We start from the raw sequence: 17,017 nt of genomic DNA, 5'->3' as shown, positions 1-17,017 counted from the left end.
TGTATATTCTCAAATAATTATATTTTGACGTAACATCATAATAAATACATAATTATCTTAACATATAACAAATAATGTATAAAACATTTATAAGTAATTATACGATCATGTTACAACATCTCAACCACTATTTCATTCGAGTCGAAGTCATAGATATATACAATGCATAAGATCCTCAGCTATAGATGGGGTCTATGTTTATATTAGAGTGACCTGAAAATATTTCATAAAAGTGCGTTCAATTTACAGTAATGATTCCAACTAAAATTTTTTAATATTTTGAATTAGATAAAATTATAAATAAGTTAAGTGAAGTCGAACAATTAAATTTTAATATCATAAAATGTATACTTATCAAATGATGCATATTTAATATTTACAGCGGAACAATACATCAGAAGGAGTACGTGTGATGATAATAAGTGTTGAATGATTTTAGGATCTAAGGGTTGTTAAGGCACAAGTCAGTGAAATCGAATACAATCTAATGAAGGTGAGTTTTTGTGTGGATTGAGGAGTTATGAAAGCGCAATGCGGGACATACTTTTGATACATAAATCGGTAATAATTAACTAGTCACATAATACGTCAAATAAGAAGAGATGTGTTGGACATTATGGATGCGACCGTAACTGCAGAAAACTGTAAAGATTTGACAGTATACACGTGATATGTTGCACAATGTATTTGACCTATTGTGATCACATTTGTGCAATGAGGACGTGAACTCTTCGTATAATCTTTGCACTGTGTATTAAAAAAAAATTTAATTTTAAAATATCAATTATACTTTTAATATTTGTATTAATATAATTATTTATTTATTTCAAATAATTTACGTAATTTTTCAATTGTCAATATATATACTATCATAACTATATTTATTTTTTACTCATGTTAATCACTTGATCAATTTTCAATCATATGTTGGTTTTTTTTTTTTTATAAAACAAAAAATATGGCGTATTTATTTGATTATATGTGCACAGTATTGTGCGTCATGATGATTAGTATATCATAATAAAAGGTTGTGTTCATCTTCGGCCCCAAGGATTTTCAGAAGCAGGTCCAATGGAGCCTTGCCCCAACTCCTACTTGGGTGGTGGATCTCTCCTAACTTAAATCCAGCCCATCAATCATTTTCTTTTCTTTATGTTTTATTTATTCAAACTCAACTCTTTTTTTTTTTATTGAATTATAACCTCATTAAACACATCTGATAAATACTTTTTCCATCACAAAGTTATATTTTGTTTTTCCTTTTCAAAAGTACAATAAGATAATGTAATTGATAAAGCAAGCAATATATAATAAAAGGGTGATCAAGTCAACTTATAAGCTCTTTGACACATATTATAAAATGTTTTAGAATTTATACAATATTATAAATTGTTTGACGTTTATAATATTTTTAAAAAAAATTAACAAAGAAAAAAAGAAAAAGGTCAACCAACTTATTTAACGGGTTACTTCATTTTCTTCGAATTAATTCAAGTTTATGTATTCCATACCATATATTCTTACCATGATTATATAATTAACATTGAATGTACGTTTTAGGAAATATTTCTTATGCAAATATAAGTGATGCTAAGTATATTTTTATAAATCATTTATGTATATAATGTGAAATATTTTATATTTAGAATTTTCACAATTATGATGTAAGGCTAATGATTATTTTTGGATATCGTTAAATAAGTTTAAAATCACACAATACACGTCTAGAATATTGGGATCGCACCCAATAAAACCACCATGATAGACAAATTAGTGAGGTTTTTAAGATCGTACCGATTGTATAAAGCATCCAATTAATACATTAGGACTTTGAACAATCCTTATTTATAGCTTTAGTTCAATGTACGACTATCATTGGACTTTTTCGGATCAAGCCACGTGGCACTCATCCTGCCGCCCATATTCAGAAATGGTAGGTTGGGAAGTAAAACACATAAATCTCGATGACTTTATCAAGAATTTTCAATTATAAGTAGAGACAACCAATATATTTCACATATTTTTTTTTCCATCAAGAACAAATTAAAACATCAACTTAAAATAAAAGATAATGCTAACGTACAAATAATTGAGCAAAAAGAACAAGTAATAGTAATTCTTGAATTATCATGTAGTACGATTAAGCTTCACTCATTAATTATTTCATTTACCAGTTTATTAATAGCTTATCACAAAATTCAAAAGTAGTTGCCATTGCAAAGGACACATTTAAATGAGCAAGCTGTAATAATTTCATGAAGTAGCTAGTTGATGGTTGGCCAATGCCCACGAATTAATTCGCTCCAACTTAGAGTTAGGTGGGAAACGCTTCCCTCATTCCCCCCTACTCCCACATGCAGATTCATTCAAAATCAAGAAACCCTTAACAGAAAACCGAAACCCAGAATCAGATTGCAAAAGATTTTGAATTTTAGCGCTCCGGAGATGAAACCCGTCGGAATATTCGCCGGCATATGCCTCTTGTTGGCCGTGTACTGTGCCGTGGACCCGTTGAATCACTCTGCGGTGTCCGGGTTCCCGAACTTCGAGACGTTTAAAGTGGAAATGCCTGCATGGTCCGAGATCCCAGTTGAGAGAGACCGTGAGAACTTGCTCCAGAAGTCGGAAATCAAGTTCTTGAACCAAGTTCAAGGGCCCGAGAGCGTGGCCTTCGATCCAGCGGGACGCGGCCCGTACACCGGCGTTGCTGGCGGGACGGTTGTCTTCTGGGATGGAGAGAATTGGACTGATTTCGCTTACACTTCGGCTAATAGGTGAGTTGTTTACATCTAAGGGTTCCAGTACTTAGTTTGCATTCTTTAATAATTAATACAGGTTGAGCTAGTGAATTGGGATTCTGAATTTTGAGAAGATGGAATTGATTCTTGTTTTTCTTGTCGCTCTAGCGTGCTTTTCTGTGCCCAGTGTTGTTCAATGTTTGTTGTTCTTCAGGTTTTCCTTGATTCCATGAAATAAGTAAATTGAGGTTAACATCCCACCATTTCTCGTATGGTATGAGCTTATCCAGGTTTCTTGGCCCGTTGAGCTCTGTTGTCACTTATCCATGGTCATCTTGTCTTTTCACTTGTGCTTTGAAATGATGATAGTACAATTCTTTTGAACGTTTATACGCTGATCCATAACCAAGTTCTCTGAATTGAGATTGAATTATATCCCCTTCAAGAGAATTCGTAAGGATACTGATAACATTATTTCAGGTCAGGCTTATGTGATCCAAAACCATCGCCTGTAAGCTACTTGAAGAATGAGCACATCTGTGGCAGGCCACTGGGGCTAAGATTTGACAAAAGAACTGGTGATTTGTACATCGCTGACGCATATTTCGGGTTGATGAAAGTTGGCCCTGAAGGTGGTTTGGCGACATCACTCACGACTCAGGCGGAAGGAATTCCTCTGGGATTTACGAATGACTTGGATATTGATGATGAAGGAAATGTTTATTTCACCGATAGCAGCAGCAACTATCGAAGAAGGTTGGTTAACCGAATTTGTTCTTAATTCTGAAATTATATGAAGATTTCTGCTCAGTACTCTTGAGTTCTCTTCAGGAACCAATCAGAGAAGAATATATGGAAAACTAAACCTTCTGTAGTTTTCACTGAATATATACTCGTTTCAGGAATTTTATGCAGTTACTTTTCTCTGGAGAAGATAGTGGAAGGTTGCTGAAATACGATCCATACACTAAAGAAACCACTGTTCTTGTTCGGAATCTTCAATTTCCAAATGGTGTTTCCCTGAGTAAGGATGGCTCATTCTTTGTGTTCTGCGAGGGTTCAATAGGCAGGTGTGTCCGCATTTTCCTAGTGATTTACATTCTTCAGTCATGATGTTCAGAGGAACCAATTCTTGATAAATCCATGTAACATTTTCATGCCATCTCTTCTGGATAAGTAATTGTTACAAGATCACTTATGTGGTCATTTACAGATTACGGAAGTACTGGTTGAAAGGTGAAAAAGCAGGGACATCCGAGGTTATGGCCGTGCTGCCAGGATATCCTGACAACGTCCGCACAAACGAAAAGGGTGAATTTTGGGTAGCAATCCATTGTCGACGATCCATATACTCTCACCTCTCAGGTCTATATCCACGAGTCCGAAAATTACTGCTCAAGCTTCCCATTCCTGCAAAGTTCCATTTTCTGATGCAAATCGGAGGGCGTCCCCATGGAATCATCGTGAAATATAGTCCAGAAGGTAAGCTTGTGACGGTGTTGGAGGATAGACAAGGAAAAGTAGTTAAAGCAGTGAGCGAAGTAGAGGAGAAAGACGGGGAACTTTGGATGGGGAGCGTCCTGATGCCCTTTCTTGCAGTTTACAAACTGGACTGAGAACCTGAGATCAAAGGCTGCAAATGGGATGTGCTGTTGGTGTAGCTTCTTGTTCTACACTTTGTTTGGACTTTTGCTTTAGAGGTTAGGTTCTGTACCTTATGTATATGGTATTGCATTGTTCTGACTTCTGGTGATTGAGGTAGCTGCTTCAAGTTAGGTGCTACCTAAGTTAGCAACAAAAGTGCGGAACGATTGCGAGAATTCGTGTAACGCTCTATCAAGTGCACTAGCTATGCTATCATGTAATATAAAAAAATTATTGACACGGCTACTTAATAATGTAAGTATCAAAATTATGATTAATCTTTAATTATTCGGATGACTGTAAATCTATGAGAAATAAATTATAAATAGGTAAATTAATTAACGGAAGCTGAATTTTTTCTTGAGGTAATTATATATATATTTTCAAGTTATTCCGAATCTATTATTATTTCAGAAATAATTAATTGTATTGCCAATAATGAAAAAGATATAATAAATATCAAAAAGAAAAGAAAGAAGTACGTAAAAAAGCATGGGGTTGAAGTGGAGGCAAGATGTTGATCAAAGATAGTCCCCACGTCATAGAATCATGGGCGAGCTGTATATAATCTTTCGGCCCCCACCCAGGACCCCCAAATCAAAACGCACCAATCGATCACGATTCCCTAACAAATAATTATCTTAAAATCTGTTTCAATTGGGACTAAGCAATTCGAGTCTGGAAACAATGACCGAAACAAAGGAAACAAAATCGTTCTTGAGGCAGTACTGGGAAGAGTACAAGGAATTCTGGGCTGAGAGATTCTCATTTCTGGATAATTATTCAAGATTTCTTCACCCTGAGAAGCCATTGCCGCATTGGGACAGCTCTGTTGTGGAAGAGTTTATTGCATCTGACCCCGTCCATGGCCCCGTGGTATCTTCGATATATCTCAACCCCGTCAATCAGTGTCGTTCTCTGTTCATTAATTGGTTGTCCTACTTGCGTGTCACATGTTCGATAATATTTCTATGTAGCTTATGTTTAGTACATCTCTGTTTTGTTCTTTCATCTTCTTTGCTCGGTGTTTGAGATTTGTTTTGTGGGAACTAAAGAAGTAACTGGATGCTGGTGGATTTATTGAAATGGATAAACGCCTCACTCCGCATTTAGACCTGTGGAAGTTTGTGGATTTTTTAATGTAGTCTTTGTCTTTTTCGTCATGTCTCTAACTTTGTTCCTGAATGAAGCTTGTGTTTTTGCTTTGTTAAATTTTTGGTGTTCTGAGCTGCTTAAGATTGATATATGTTAATTTACTGGAAAAGTTTTCTGGGTCCAGTTTTATACTAATTGTGTCAATTTGTGTAATTTGTGATTTCCCATGACATTGGTTTTTGCTTCATTATAGTTAACCAGGAATAATCAATTGCTTGACGTACAAATAAGAAATAGGAAGCTTTCTTTTTGTAATTGTTGAAGTGTTCCAAGTGATTTTTTTGGTCATTATAATGGAATAAAGAGGCCGTCCTACTCCTTATGAAGTTCTTCGGTCCATCATCTCCAGATTATTTGATCCCTGTTATAAGGAAGTAATTGCGTTTTTTGACTATTCGTAAATGTGCAAATTTTTTTGAATAGGATCTATCACCATCTTGTTTTGCATTTTAATGTTTGATAAGCATGCCTCTGTGGAATCTTGAACTGGGTTTTTGGTCGTTTTGTGAAAAAATGTCTAAATTTGTTTGGACACCATTACCATTATCTTTATCGTTCGCTCTTTTGAACATTGATTCAATGACATGTCTGCTTCAAGGCTGTTTGGAACCTTTAAACATTGAAATTTCAAGGTGAAAAAACCTAAAAGCAAAAGTTAAGATCAAGTGCAATTCGTATTTCTGGATTCATTATTTGGAAAAGAAAAGGAGTAGAGGTCCATATATTATAAGTTTTTACTTTTGGATCGTTGGTTGGTAAATGTTTTCTCTTGATCACCTTTTTAATTGATTTCATTTTTCTCCTGTTTGCCTTTTCTTTCAGCTTAAAACTGCCAGGGAAGCAGCTAAATTTGGTGTTGTAAGTGCTGCAGTTGGAGCAGTTTCAACAGCTGGATATGCTTGGAGGTGGTCAAAGAGTCCTCATGGTACATTGTGGTTTTGAGACCATTTCTCTTCTACTTACTGCTCATGCAATAGTGTGGTTGTAAGCATGTCTGGACTTGCATGTCATTACTGCTGCCAAATTTCATGCTTCTGAGACTGCTTTATGAAAGATAGAACATAGAAGTGTGTTTTCCTGAATGTGACCAAACAACATCTGCTCAAAGCTACTCTCTCATTGAACTTTTGTCCCTTGACAAAAGAAATAAAGAGAATATAAAGGTAAGAAACACCTTGATTCCTTTGCCACTGAAACCCTAGCATCCATTTCAACTTGTATATTATAATTCTGTGTCTACTTAAGACTGTTAACACTCATTTCCACTACGTAGTGTGAGCATTGCTTCCTAATCTGATATTCTGAGTCTTCAGTTTATCTTTTTCCTTTATGAATGAAGGTTTATACTGTTTTGAAATCTGGATGGGATTAGTTGTTTCTTTTTTACTTATATGTTCACATACGCTTAAGTGCATGTAGTGGTTCGGACATGCACACACTCTTCCATCTTTGCTCTTCCTCCTCTATGAAAGAAATATTTCTCGGAGTACATACACGTATAGATGCTTCAATTAGCTTTTCTAGAGAAATTATTATCAATGGAGGAATAGCTGTCAGGAAAAAATGCTTAAAAACAGAATCCGACCCGAGGCTCCTTTGGTTGAGAAGGTCCAACATAATGGGAATCCACTGATAACATGTTTCATTTGGCAGGTACTGCACTGTCGTTTGCTTTCGGAGCTGTAGTTGGTGGGACTTTTGGACTTGAAATTGCTAACCACTGGCACCAGCTATATAGGTTGGATACAATGGGTTCACAGGTTAAATTCTACGAGTGGCTGCAGAATAGAGCTGGAGGGAATTATTAAAATAATCACAACAAGAAACTTTCTTTTCCGCAATAATCATAATAATAATAATAACCCATTGGATGAGGAATTCTTACTTGGAGTTTGTTTCACTAGTAAAATGCACGGGCGTTGCTCGTGAGCATAATTGTACTTTTATTTGTTCGTTCTTCATCTTTAAGCAAATAATTAAAAAAAATTTATGAGAAAATTTTCATTGAAAATACTGATACAAATTTTGTTATTAAAAGAATCCGAAGCCAACTCATAATTTCAAAACCAAGATACTAATTACTATGATTTACTATTTTCTAGATAAGAATAATAAATAATTTTATTCATTTTTTTTTGTACATTAAATAACAAGTATCAATAAGATCTAGTAATCTCATAATTATCAGAAGATGAGTATAATAATTCAATCTATTGTGTAGTAGATAAAAGTCTTCATTTGGGGGGAGAGAATTTCTTATTGTTGCCAAATGACTGCTTCTTACGATAAACAAACTCAATAGGAAGGACAAAAAGAAAGCATAATTATATTTACACCCCTTACCATTTACACAAATCACCCCACCCCTTGCACAATTATAAATCATCCAGGACAATTAAAAAATATAGGTAATTGTGTAGTATGTTGACGTTCTAAGAGAGCGTGTGAATTGGGTAACTAGTGTAAATGATATTGACGTTTTAATGAATACATGAGTAATTATCCAAAAAACAGAAATGGTTATGTAAGCATCCCCTATCCCAGAAAAACAAACTTTCTTACCCAAAAACTAAGATAGGTGTTCAAGGAGATAACTAAAAACTCATGCACTAATACTAATATTAGCCATAAATAAGTAATTCCATTATACGTGCAAGAGTAAAGCAACACTATTCAAATTTCTTGATCAGAGAGAGGTCATTCAACATTTTCTCAATTGCCTCGTCATCATGAGCTCGTCCTCTCGTCTGCAGAAGAAGTTTCATCAGTAGGATGCAATTAATATCGATCCAAATATAGGCAAAGTCACATGCTGGTAACTCAGGATGTGGAGTTGACAGAAGCCCACTTGCATGTGCCACAAGAAAAGTGAAAATAGTTCATTTCTGGATATAAATTGTCGAAAGAGGAAGAGTAGAAGATCCAAAAGGAAAAGAACATGAATCTGAGATGAGCAATACACTACCATTGGCCTCAAAGAGTCAGCTATACGCTGACTTCTAAAAGCTTCTAAAGACAGAGTTCTCCTGGTAGTATGTGTGTACATCGAATATTCCCAAAACATATCTAGAACCACATCTTCGTTGTCACTGCAAACATGTTGCCATGTTCGCAAAAATTACTACCAAGTGCAAGGTGTTGATAACAGAATGATGATAATTGCTTGTAGAGCTCACTTTGGGAGCTCATTGCTGATTACACTGTTTCTTTATGAGTAATTCTGGACAACAATATTAGTTCCTAGAATTATAAAATCCGAACTTATCGCTATGACTGGATATCTGATTTTACTGAAGAAAACACTAAGGAAATGTTTTTCTTCTTCAATAATAGTTGTTTTTTTTAATTTGATCATTATTATTGTTTTCCTTCTCTTTTCCTTCAGCAAAGTCCAAGTTCCAAACATATTATTTGATTTCATCCAGATACAACTGCAAAACTGTGTTCAAGTTTACCACACATAGTGATTCATGTTTTTATAGAAGTGAAGGACAAAAGTACCTTGATTGACGGAACCATGGCTATGGCTTCCTCCACCGTTTCTGGACAAAGATTCCCAAGTACACAGAGCTGCACATCACACAATGCATATAAGATCATTAGGATTCTTCCAGAATCTCACCGATAGACGCACAAAATTCAGCTGGAAAGTGGAAACAATCACCTCAAATTCAGCCAGCTGATATCTACTCAGAATTCTGAAACTGGGTTAAGATTAACATCATCTCAAGAAGCATGAAACAATGCTCTTCAACATTCATACCATGCTAACACACAGCTTCTGTACCAAATGACAAGAAACAACCACAAACCAGCAAAAAGAGCAGAGATCTACATCATCTACTCTAATGTGTAATAGTGCTAGTAACTCCATTTTACAAGAATCTACAATGATGTAAATGTTCTTTGTTTTATGTACATCTACTACAATAGTACGTGAGAAGAACAGAACTTCTCACAACAGCAATCTAAATACTGATAACCATGACACCAGAAAAAGCAGTAGTCCTCAGCTGCTGTGGTGCCAACTCAATGCCCTCATGCAATAGGTATTAATGCAAATAGTTTGTGGATGTAAATGATTTAGTTTATTTTCTTGAGAGTACTGAGAGAGCACATAAACATCATAAGCCACCATATACTGGAATTTGGGCTATTTGAGCGCAGAAGTGACAATATCTCATGGAGTTCAGAGAGCTTGCAATACAAGCAATGTTCTATGCATATACTTCATACAGTAAATCTCGCAAAAAAACTATACCTTTTAAAGTTTGTCAACCAACTTTTTATTACGTATATGACCTTTAAAGCCAACATTATCTTTGCACAAATGACAGAAGGATACTCTCGAACTTGTCTGACAGCATCCGGATTCTTATATCGGCTAAAGCGCTTCACATATTGGAGTGATTTTTCAAAAACCCTGGAAAAGAAGAGAGATAAATCATAATCTAGCCAGAGTTGATGGACAGTCGTTGCATATGATAAGATTACAAATCATATTCAGACAAGTATGTGTTATTTGTTCTTCAATCGGCCATCTTACTCAACACCTAAGGAAGAAAAGTTTCATATCTTTTTGCTGAAAAAAGCCAAGCTATGATCAAGAACATGCAAAAGTATGCTAAAAATAACATTTAAAAAATGAAAGACAAAGGGAAGCTGCTTTCAAGTTATAGATTTATTTCAAAAATAGATACCAAATCCTGTCAAACAACTGTTTCCGGGATTTTCAAAATCAAGGTTCTAGATCCTCTTGTCAATCGAAAACTGCACTTGATTTAATCTGAAACTGAGATTCCAAAATGCGAAAATTTACTTACTGTGACATTTGATTCATTGGGTCATCCGCCATCTGTTGAAGCTGCTCATACTTATGTTCAAGAATAAGAGCAACTTCACAGTTCATTAGACACTTGGCCTTCAAAAATTCTGAGCAAACAATTTTCACACACTTGTAAGCTGGCATACGAAGATAAGAGCCAAATTTGATAGGGAAAAAAAACCGGTGCTAACCACTTAGAGGTCATAACAAACTTGCAGTCATTAGATGTTTGCTAATACTTAGAGAGTTATGTTAATACAATAATTTAGATAAACACAAGAGGAAGCTTACTACTGTGCAGAATACATCACAAGAGATGAGGTCCATAAAGAACCTGATCTCATATTTGATTCTAAATTATAACTGGTCAGTTGGTGAGAAAGGAGTTCTTCTGTATATACAAGGCCTCAAAATAATTGGAAGACAACATCACTCTACTTCTTGAGTGATCACGAACTCATTTGTAAAGATAAAAATCTTAAAAGGACGCATCAAATACATGTAGGAAGAAACTATGCCCACCCATCCATGTGGGATTGACATGAGAAAAATCAGATAATTCTTTTATCAATGTAATTGCAAAAATTCGGCAATTTTTATTAAACAAGAACTTGAAAAAATTGAAGAAACAAAATTACCAGTGTGCAATTACGATCACAGCATAGATTAAGAATCAGTAACGAAATTTATCAGCTGAAGTCAAAATTATTCCCATTTAGCAAAACTGAGACTTGGGTTCATAAATTAAATCAAAACACACACAAAAACTAAAAATGAAAAACATAAACCCTCTCGAAACCACGGTAAGTATCTAACATAAATCTGCCAAGAAATATGATTACCATCTGGGATTTTGAGCTCGGCCGCGTTTTCCTCTTCTTCCACCGACATATTTGACAGCCGAAAGCAAAACTGAACAGATAAACAGTCGCTCTGCAGTTCAGTGATGAGATCATCTCTTGCTTTTGTGGTTTATTAAACCTTAACTGTTCTGAAATTTCAACTTTCACCCCCAAACTTTACTTTATTTATAAAAAATTCCCCAGAAGATTCCGCATCGGCGCATCCTTGTCCAAGGTGCAGAGGACCGGACCGAGTTTCAATTGAATTAAACAAATAAATAGAAAATAGCATAGATTAAAATATAATTTCAAAAATAATAGATGCTCAATTATTTACCACATATATAATCCAATTAATTATACATAATTCTAACTATTTTATTCCAATATGTTAAGAATAGGCTCGACATAATCTGAATTACTTTTTGTAAGTTCTTGAAATTTAGAGTATGTTTTAACATACATAAATAAAGAGAATATAAATGACAATTTTGAATGAACATTCCACAGGTTAATTATGTCGTCCCTAACTCTCATTATCATGCATAATTGCACAATTTGATATTTTAAAGTTACATATATCGTTTTTTCAACTTTATAATACGATATTTGTTGAAAGAACACGTTTACTTACTACACCAATTTTTAATAGTTATGGGCTATAATTTCCATATTCGTAATATGAAATGAGGTTAATTTCATATCTTCAATGTATTTTTCATTATTGACATCTCTTTGTGCAGGAATTCGTTGAGATGATGAATAAATTTACACCCTTCTGATATTACATCTCATGGTACCATATTTTTTTATCAAACAATTATTATAATGAGCTAATCATCTTGATGTAAATTGCATGCCTTCATCTTGATGCGTAGGGTAATATAGCAGAAAATAAAGCAAACTTCACCAGATAATAATCTTAACCAATCAAGCACTCACTTAGTGTATGTGTTGACAAGTTGTTCGGAGTGTACCTGATTTTAGTGTCATTTGCACTGCACATGCAGTCTGTGCAGTGCAGAGAATGCATAAAATCAGAGGAGCATCCGCAAGAAATCAATGCAACATGCCGCAGCACATCAATTGGCCGGTTTGAGTTCGACTGCCTGTTTTCATTTTGATATTTTCATTTTGATTAATATCGTAGGGGTCATGCACAAGTTCAACATACATCCATAAATAGTTAGGAGTTACAGATCAAAATTTACAACTAATGTGTCGTTTATACATGGGTTCCAAAGTCCGATAGAGGATTATTTTCCTTTTATTGCAGCAAATTCTGACTTCTCGTACAATAAGGTTAATGAGTATTTAAGGAGACATAAGCCTGACGAGAGACAGCATTGTCAAAAGAGCATCAACTTCAGAAAGATGTGGTTCACCTGGAAAAGATAGATTAGCACAGCATCAACAACAGGCAGAAAAATGATAATACTATAGTTGGAATTACCAAGACTTGGAGACTCGTAATGCTGTGGATAGATTTTGATCTTGAAACAACATAGTATCAAATGAACCCTTACTTTAGAGAATGACTCACCAAGAAAAGGAAGCCTATGCACTCAATGAAATTGCTGAATCGACACTTAGTTTGATGCAGGACCAGCAGGGCATGGAGCTCGTGAGTCATCCTCGTTGAGTGAAGGCCTGCCACCCATCACTATGGTCTGTTGATCGGTAGCATCTGGAGTTCTGCTATCTCCTGAATTACTTGATGCAGTAGGTGTGTCTGCTCTACCATCTTCTGCTATTTCAAGATGATCCATCATGCGAGATACAGTAGCAATTCCTTGAGGGGGAGTCATATTTGGGTCAACCTCTCGACGAACTTCAGTTGGGGGTTCAGGTGTTGAACTGTTGCGAGCGAACAATCTCTCCTTCCACCCTCTTGTGCTCTTGGTTATTGACTCTTTGTATCTGAAAAGAGAGAAGGGTTTATTGCACATACTTGTCGAACAAAATTTTATAGCATCTCCCCAAGTAAAGATGTCCTGAGTTCCAACTTTTGTTGAATCCACAGGCTACATTTTCCCAATAATCATTTTCTTGCCTTTTTCCTCTTCTGTCTTCTGCTTTTAATGAAGTTGGCAGCAACAAGGAAAAGAATATGGTCCGAAAGTAACAAACTTGAAGGCAAACAAGATAAGGGGAAAGGTCTACTTGTACCTTGTTGACAATGCACTAAGGCGAGATTTCAGAGACTCTGAGAATGACTGGAGATCTGATGGTCCAGCTCTATCTTGACTACTAGGGGAAGTCTGGGCAGGTGACCTCCTAGAAAAACAAAATAAGAACATGATGAACAACCAGAAAATATTTTAAAGGTAAAGTGACTAAAAATAACCGGTAAATACAAAAACCTATTGCTCGAGGATGTTCCCTGTTGATATGTCCCCGGGCTCGACCCTGAGGCTGTAGTGGTAAGCTGATCAGCTTGGGCTGAAGAGGGCCGTGTGATAAACTGTGCAGAATCTTCTCCAACAGTAATAAATGGAGAATTTGGGGCAGCTATCATAACTGCAGGAGGGGGCCCAGTGCCATCCCTCTGAGCAACAGAAGAAGCGGACGACGTAGTAGAAGTTCCATTAGGATGAGTGGAGAACACCAAAAAATGAGGACGGCCTTGAGCAGAAGATCTGCTCCTCTGGCCTTCCCTCCTAGCAAGCTGACGAGCCCTTCCCATTGCAGCGGCAGCAGCTAAGTGCTGAATAATGCGCTCTTCAAGTTCAGATTCACTTGCACTAACTGGCAACTGACAAGAATGCAAATTTATCTTATGTTAGGAAGGTCCGGTCTAGCCATTCAACAAAAAAGTTATTACAAGTCAGAAGTAGAAAAGTATAAGAGGGAGAAACGAACATGCTGCAACTCAAAGTCTCCCAAGGTTGGATGATGAAATATAGTTGTATTTCTAGGTGGATTCATACGCACATTCCTCTCATGCTCCACCGCTTCAAGCAACTCCTGGCTGCAAAGCAGGTGCACAGTAAGAGCAACTGCAGAAAAAAAAATTGCAAGAAGACCTAAGGTACAGTTAAACAGGGGCAAGCTGAATTGGTATACCCGCTTGGATCCTTCAAACTGATGGGTTGCCAACACATTGGGCACTGGGAGCTTCTCTGGCACCTACAGATGTATTTTATTGTTATGACCAATTTCTAGTGACACACAGTAAGATGGGGGAAAAGAAAAAGAATATCTCCATGCAATAAAAGTTCAAACCCCTTTGAAATACTAGTTCTTGATCTGGTAAAAAATAAAATGGCAAATGATAAATGTAGCAATTTCTTGGCCATGTGTATGTTAAGTTGCTTTCAGCATAGGAGATTATCAAGGTATCTCAGATCCATGTATCTCCTCTTTTGTCTCAAGAGAAATCTTCTTCAACCAAAAGGATTTGAAATTGCAAAATAAATATGATAAGAGAAAATTATTGCTGTTGAAATTAGCAACATATGAGAAAATAATTATGCCCAGATATGCCAAAACAGATCCTATAACATGATAGAGGATTTTGAAAATAGTTATTGTCTGGACTTCTCATGAAGTACAGGCTACATAATATCTTAAAGCAGCTTATGTGTTCATGTTGTGCCCACTCAAGATTCAGAAGGTTTGCAAAATTAAGCTATAATATTTTGGCATATTTTGAGTTGCTAGCTGCCTTTCTTTCTTCTTTTTCTTTTTTTTTTTTTGGCTTTATTGGAAACCTAGAGAAACAATGATTTGCCTTTAAATGCAATCTGTCTTCCCCTCTCATATGATAAACCAGCAAGTTATTCTCTTGAGCAGAGTTCTTGAAGCTCTTCTCCAATTACACCGAAAAACACCAGAATGTTATAGGTCAATTCAGAAAATACAACCTGAAACAATGAAATATACATTCCTTGCATCTGGAAAACTAAATGGTCCGTTTAACATAAGAATGTAATTGTTCAACACAAGTAGTCAACCGAAAATAGAAATGCGCATAAAATTTCCCTGGATACGAAAAATCACCAGCCATCATAAAACCAACAAGACAAAATAATAAGGCCAAGATAAAATTTTTGGGTAAGGGAAGTGAAGTTTTGTACCATTCAAGGATGCATTGAAGGTGAAACTCGTGCTTGCAAGTAGTCAACTGTGATGAAATAAACTTAATCAGTTGACATACGTTAATCTCAATCCACAACAATCATATTGATAACCCCCATACATACCGTCGAAGGATCACTATCACAAAAAGCTTCAAGGCATATACTGCAAGCATCGTCACATGCTTCTTGAATTCCTCCCTCCACGAAAGCTGCAGCAGAAGTCAAATGGTTCTCACAGACCTTTCCCTCTTGAGCCACCTTTTCCTCTTCCATCTCTCACACAAATTGAAACCTTTATTCAGAAAAAGAAAAGATCCACAGAAAATATTATTTACATAAAAAGAATTGCAGGTACACGACTAATTCACATTTTGCAGAAGAAAAAGTACACAGAATAGCATAATAACAGTGCTCGAGCAAGAATAGAATAAATCGAGCCACATTATGCACCATCAAGGTGGAAAAGGAATAGAAGGACAAAAATCCAACAGACAATCAACACCAAACTCACCATAAAAAGCAACCAATCATGTAGTTCAAATGCAGGAAAGGAGATAGAATCAAACTATTAGGAAATACCAATTCAAATTAGTTCAGGAAAGCCAACTAACAAACTGCATTTGTCTCTATGAGCTGGTGTCCAGAAAAATCACTTTTTAATAGGAATTCACTGTCTAATTTAAGTGTAACTAGTCTTCAGCATCCAGTTTCAAAGATTCCCAAAATACCGGTAAAAAAATTCAATGAACTCATTGAATTTCCCATGCTATATCTAAAGAGAGCATCCAATTTTTGTTTTCTTAAAAGAAAAAAATCCATAAAACCGCCATAGTGGTTCAGACCCAACCCAATCAACAAATTGACGGAAAAAGCAGAACCGAGGTTCAGTTACTACAGTGTTGAGCATTCGTCAAACGAAGAAAGAAATTCCCATTCGTCAAACAAAGATTTCAAGAACACTGATTCCAGGTACCCAATTCAAAGTCTACTCCTAAAATCACACGCACAGAAAGAAACAAAGAATTAACCCCCCCCCCCCCCCCCCACACACACACAAAATGACTTCTCTTTTTATATTTGAATACCGTGTTTGAACAAAAAAGTACACAAACCCTAACCCACAAGAATTCGGAAAAACAAAAAACTCCAACCCATCAAATTTACAAGGCCAAGAACACAAACAAAAATTACCTCAAAGAAAAAAGATTCTTCTTCTGGGCCTGCAGTATAACCAAGAAAACTGAGCCAATCTAAGAGCAGATCAAAGCTCCACAGTGATGAAAGAAACGATTTGGAACACAGAAAAGGGTGAGAAAAGCGGATTAGGGTATAGATTGATGGAGAATTTAGAGGGGGGTGGGGGGGAGAAAAGTAAGAATGAGGAGAAGGGTTGTAGACTTTTCTTTTTGTTGGTTTTGGGAGAATTATTTCAATCTGTTTCCCTTTTCTTTTTTTTTAACTTTTTTGGCGGTGGGATGAATCAGAATGTATACAAATGACAAAAGAGTAGTAGTCTATAGAGACAGTAGACTCAACTCTCTCAGCCCCACACACAACAACACTCACATCTGCTCTCTCTCTCTCTCTCTCTCTCTCTCTCTGTGGCACAGATTTTGGGGCATAAAACAAGTAGTAGTAACCTAAACTAATTGCTTTGTTTTCCACTACCCTCTGCACTACTAACACCTGCCATCACTCCCATTCCTCATCTTTTTCCCAACTCAATTTTCA

At 36.0% G+C, this 17,017-nt stretch overlaps 4 protein-coding genes across 4 annotated transcripts; 2 read left to right on the top strand and 2 right to left on the bottom strand.

Annotated features, from left to right (window-relative positions):
• LOC105170995 (protein STRICTOSIDINE SYNTHASE-LIKE 3) lies at positions 2,211-4,636 on the top strand. The gene is made up of 4 exons (XM_011091978.2): positions 2,211-2,774; positions 3,219-3,494; positions 3,641-3,808; positions 3,952-4,636. The coding sequence occupies exons 1-4, from the start codon at positions 2,272-2,274 to the stop codon at positions 4,352-4,354; spliced, it is 1,350 nt and encodes a 449-aa protein (XP_011090280.1). The 5' UTR covers positions 2,211-2,271; the 3' UTR covers positions 4,355-4,636.
• On the top strand, positions 4,926-7,483 carry LOC105170994 (succinate dehydrogenase subunit 6, mitochondrial). The gene is made up of 3 exons (XM_011091977.2): positions 4,926-5,258; positions 6,360-6,462; positions 7,191-7,483. Exons 1-3 carry the CDS (start codon positions 5,070-5,072, stop codon positions 7,343-7,345), a joined length of 447 nt encoding a protein of 148 aa, XP_011090279.1. The 5' UTR covers positions 4,926-5,069; the 3' UTR covers positions 7,346-7,483.
• Positions 7,987-11,351, bottom strand: LOC105170993 (DNA-directed RNA polymerase II subunit 4-like). The gene is made up of 6 exons (XM_011091976.2): positions 11,205-11,351; positions 10,361-10,469; positions 9,883-9,960; positions 9,202-9,235; positions 9,039-9,107; positions 7,987-8,284 (listed from the first exon to the last, which is right to left on the bottom strand). The coding sequence occupies exons 1-6, from the start codon at positions 11,251-11,253 to the stop codon at positions 8,207-8,209; spliced, it is 417 nt and encodes a 138-aa protein (XP_011090278.1). The 5' UTR covers positions 11,254-11,351; the 3' UTR covers positions 7,987-8,206.
• On the bottom strand, positions 12,358-16,846 carry LOC105170992 (E3 ubiquitin-protein ligase RHF2A). The gene is made up of 9 exons (XM_011091975.2): positions 16,478-16,846; positions 15,410-15,578; positions 15,284-15,330; positions 14,271-14,333; positions 14,067-14,175; positions 13,568-13,959; positions 13,374-13,481; positions 12,748-13,124; positions 12,358-12,589 (listed from the first exon to the last, which is right to left on the bottom strand). The coding sequence occupies exons 2-8, from the start codon at positions 15,557-15,559 to the stop codon at positions 12,794-12,796; spliced, it is 1,200 nt and encodes a 399-aa protein (XP_011090277.1). The 5' UTR covers positions 15,560-15,578; positions 16,478-16,846; the 3' UTR covers positions 12,358-12,589; positions 12,748-12,793.

The sequence above is a fragment of the Sesamum indicum genome, linkage group LG9 (genome assembly GCF_000512975.1).
Source record: "Sesamum indicum cultivar Zhongzhi No. 13 linkage group LG9, S_indicum_v1.0, whole genome shotgun sequence".
NCBI classification, from domain to species: Eukaryota; Viridiplantae; Streptophyta; class Magnoliopsida; order Lamiales; family Pedaliaceae; genus Sesamum; species Sesamum indicum.
This window is presented reverse-complemented; position numbering and strand designations above follow the sequence as displayed.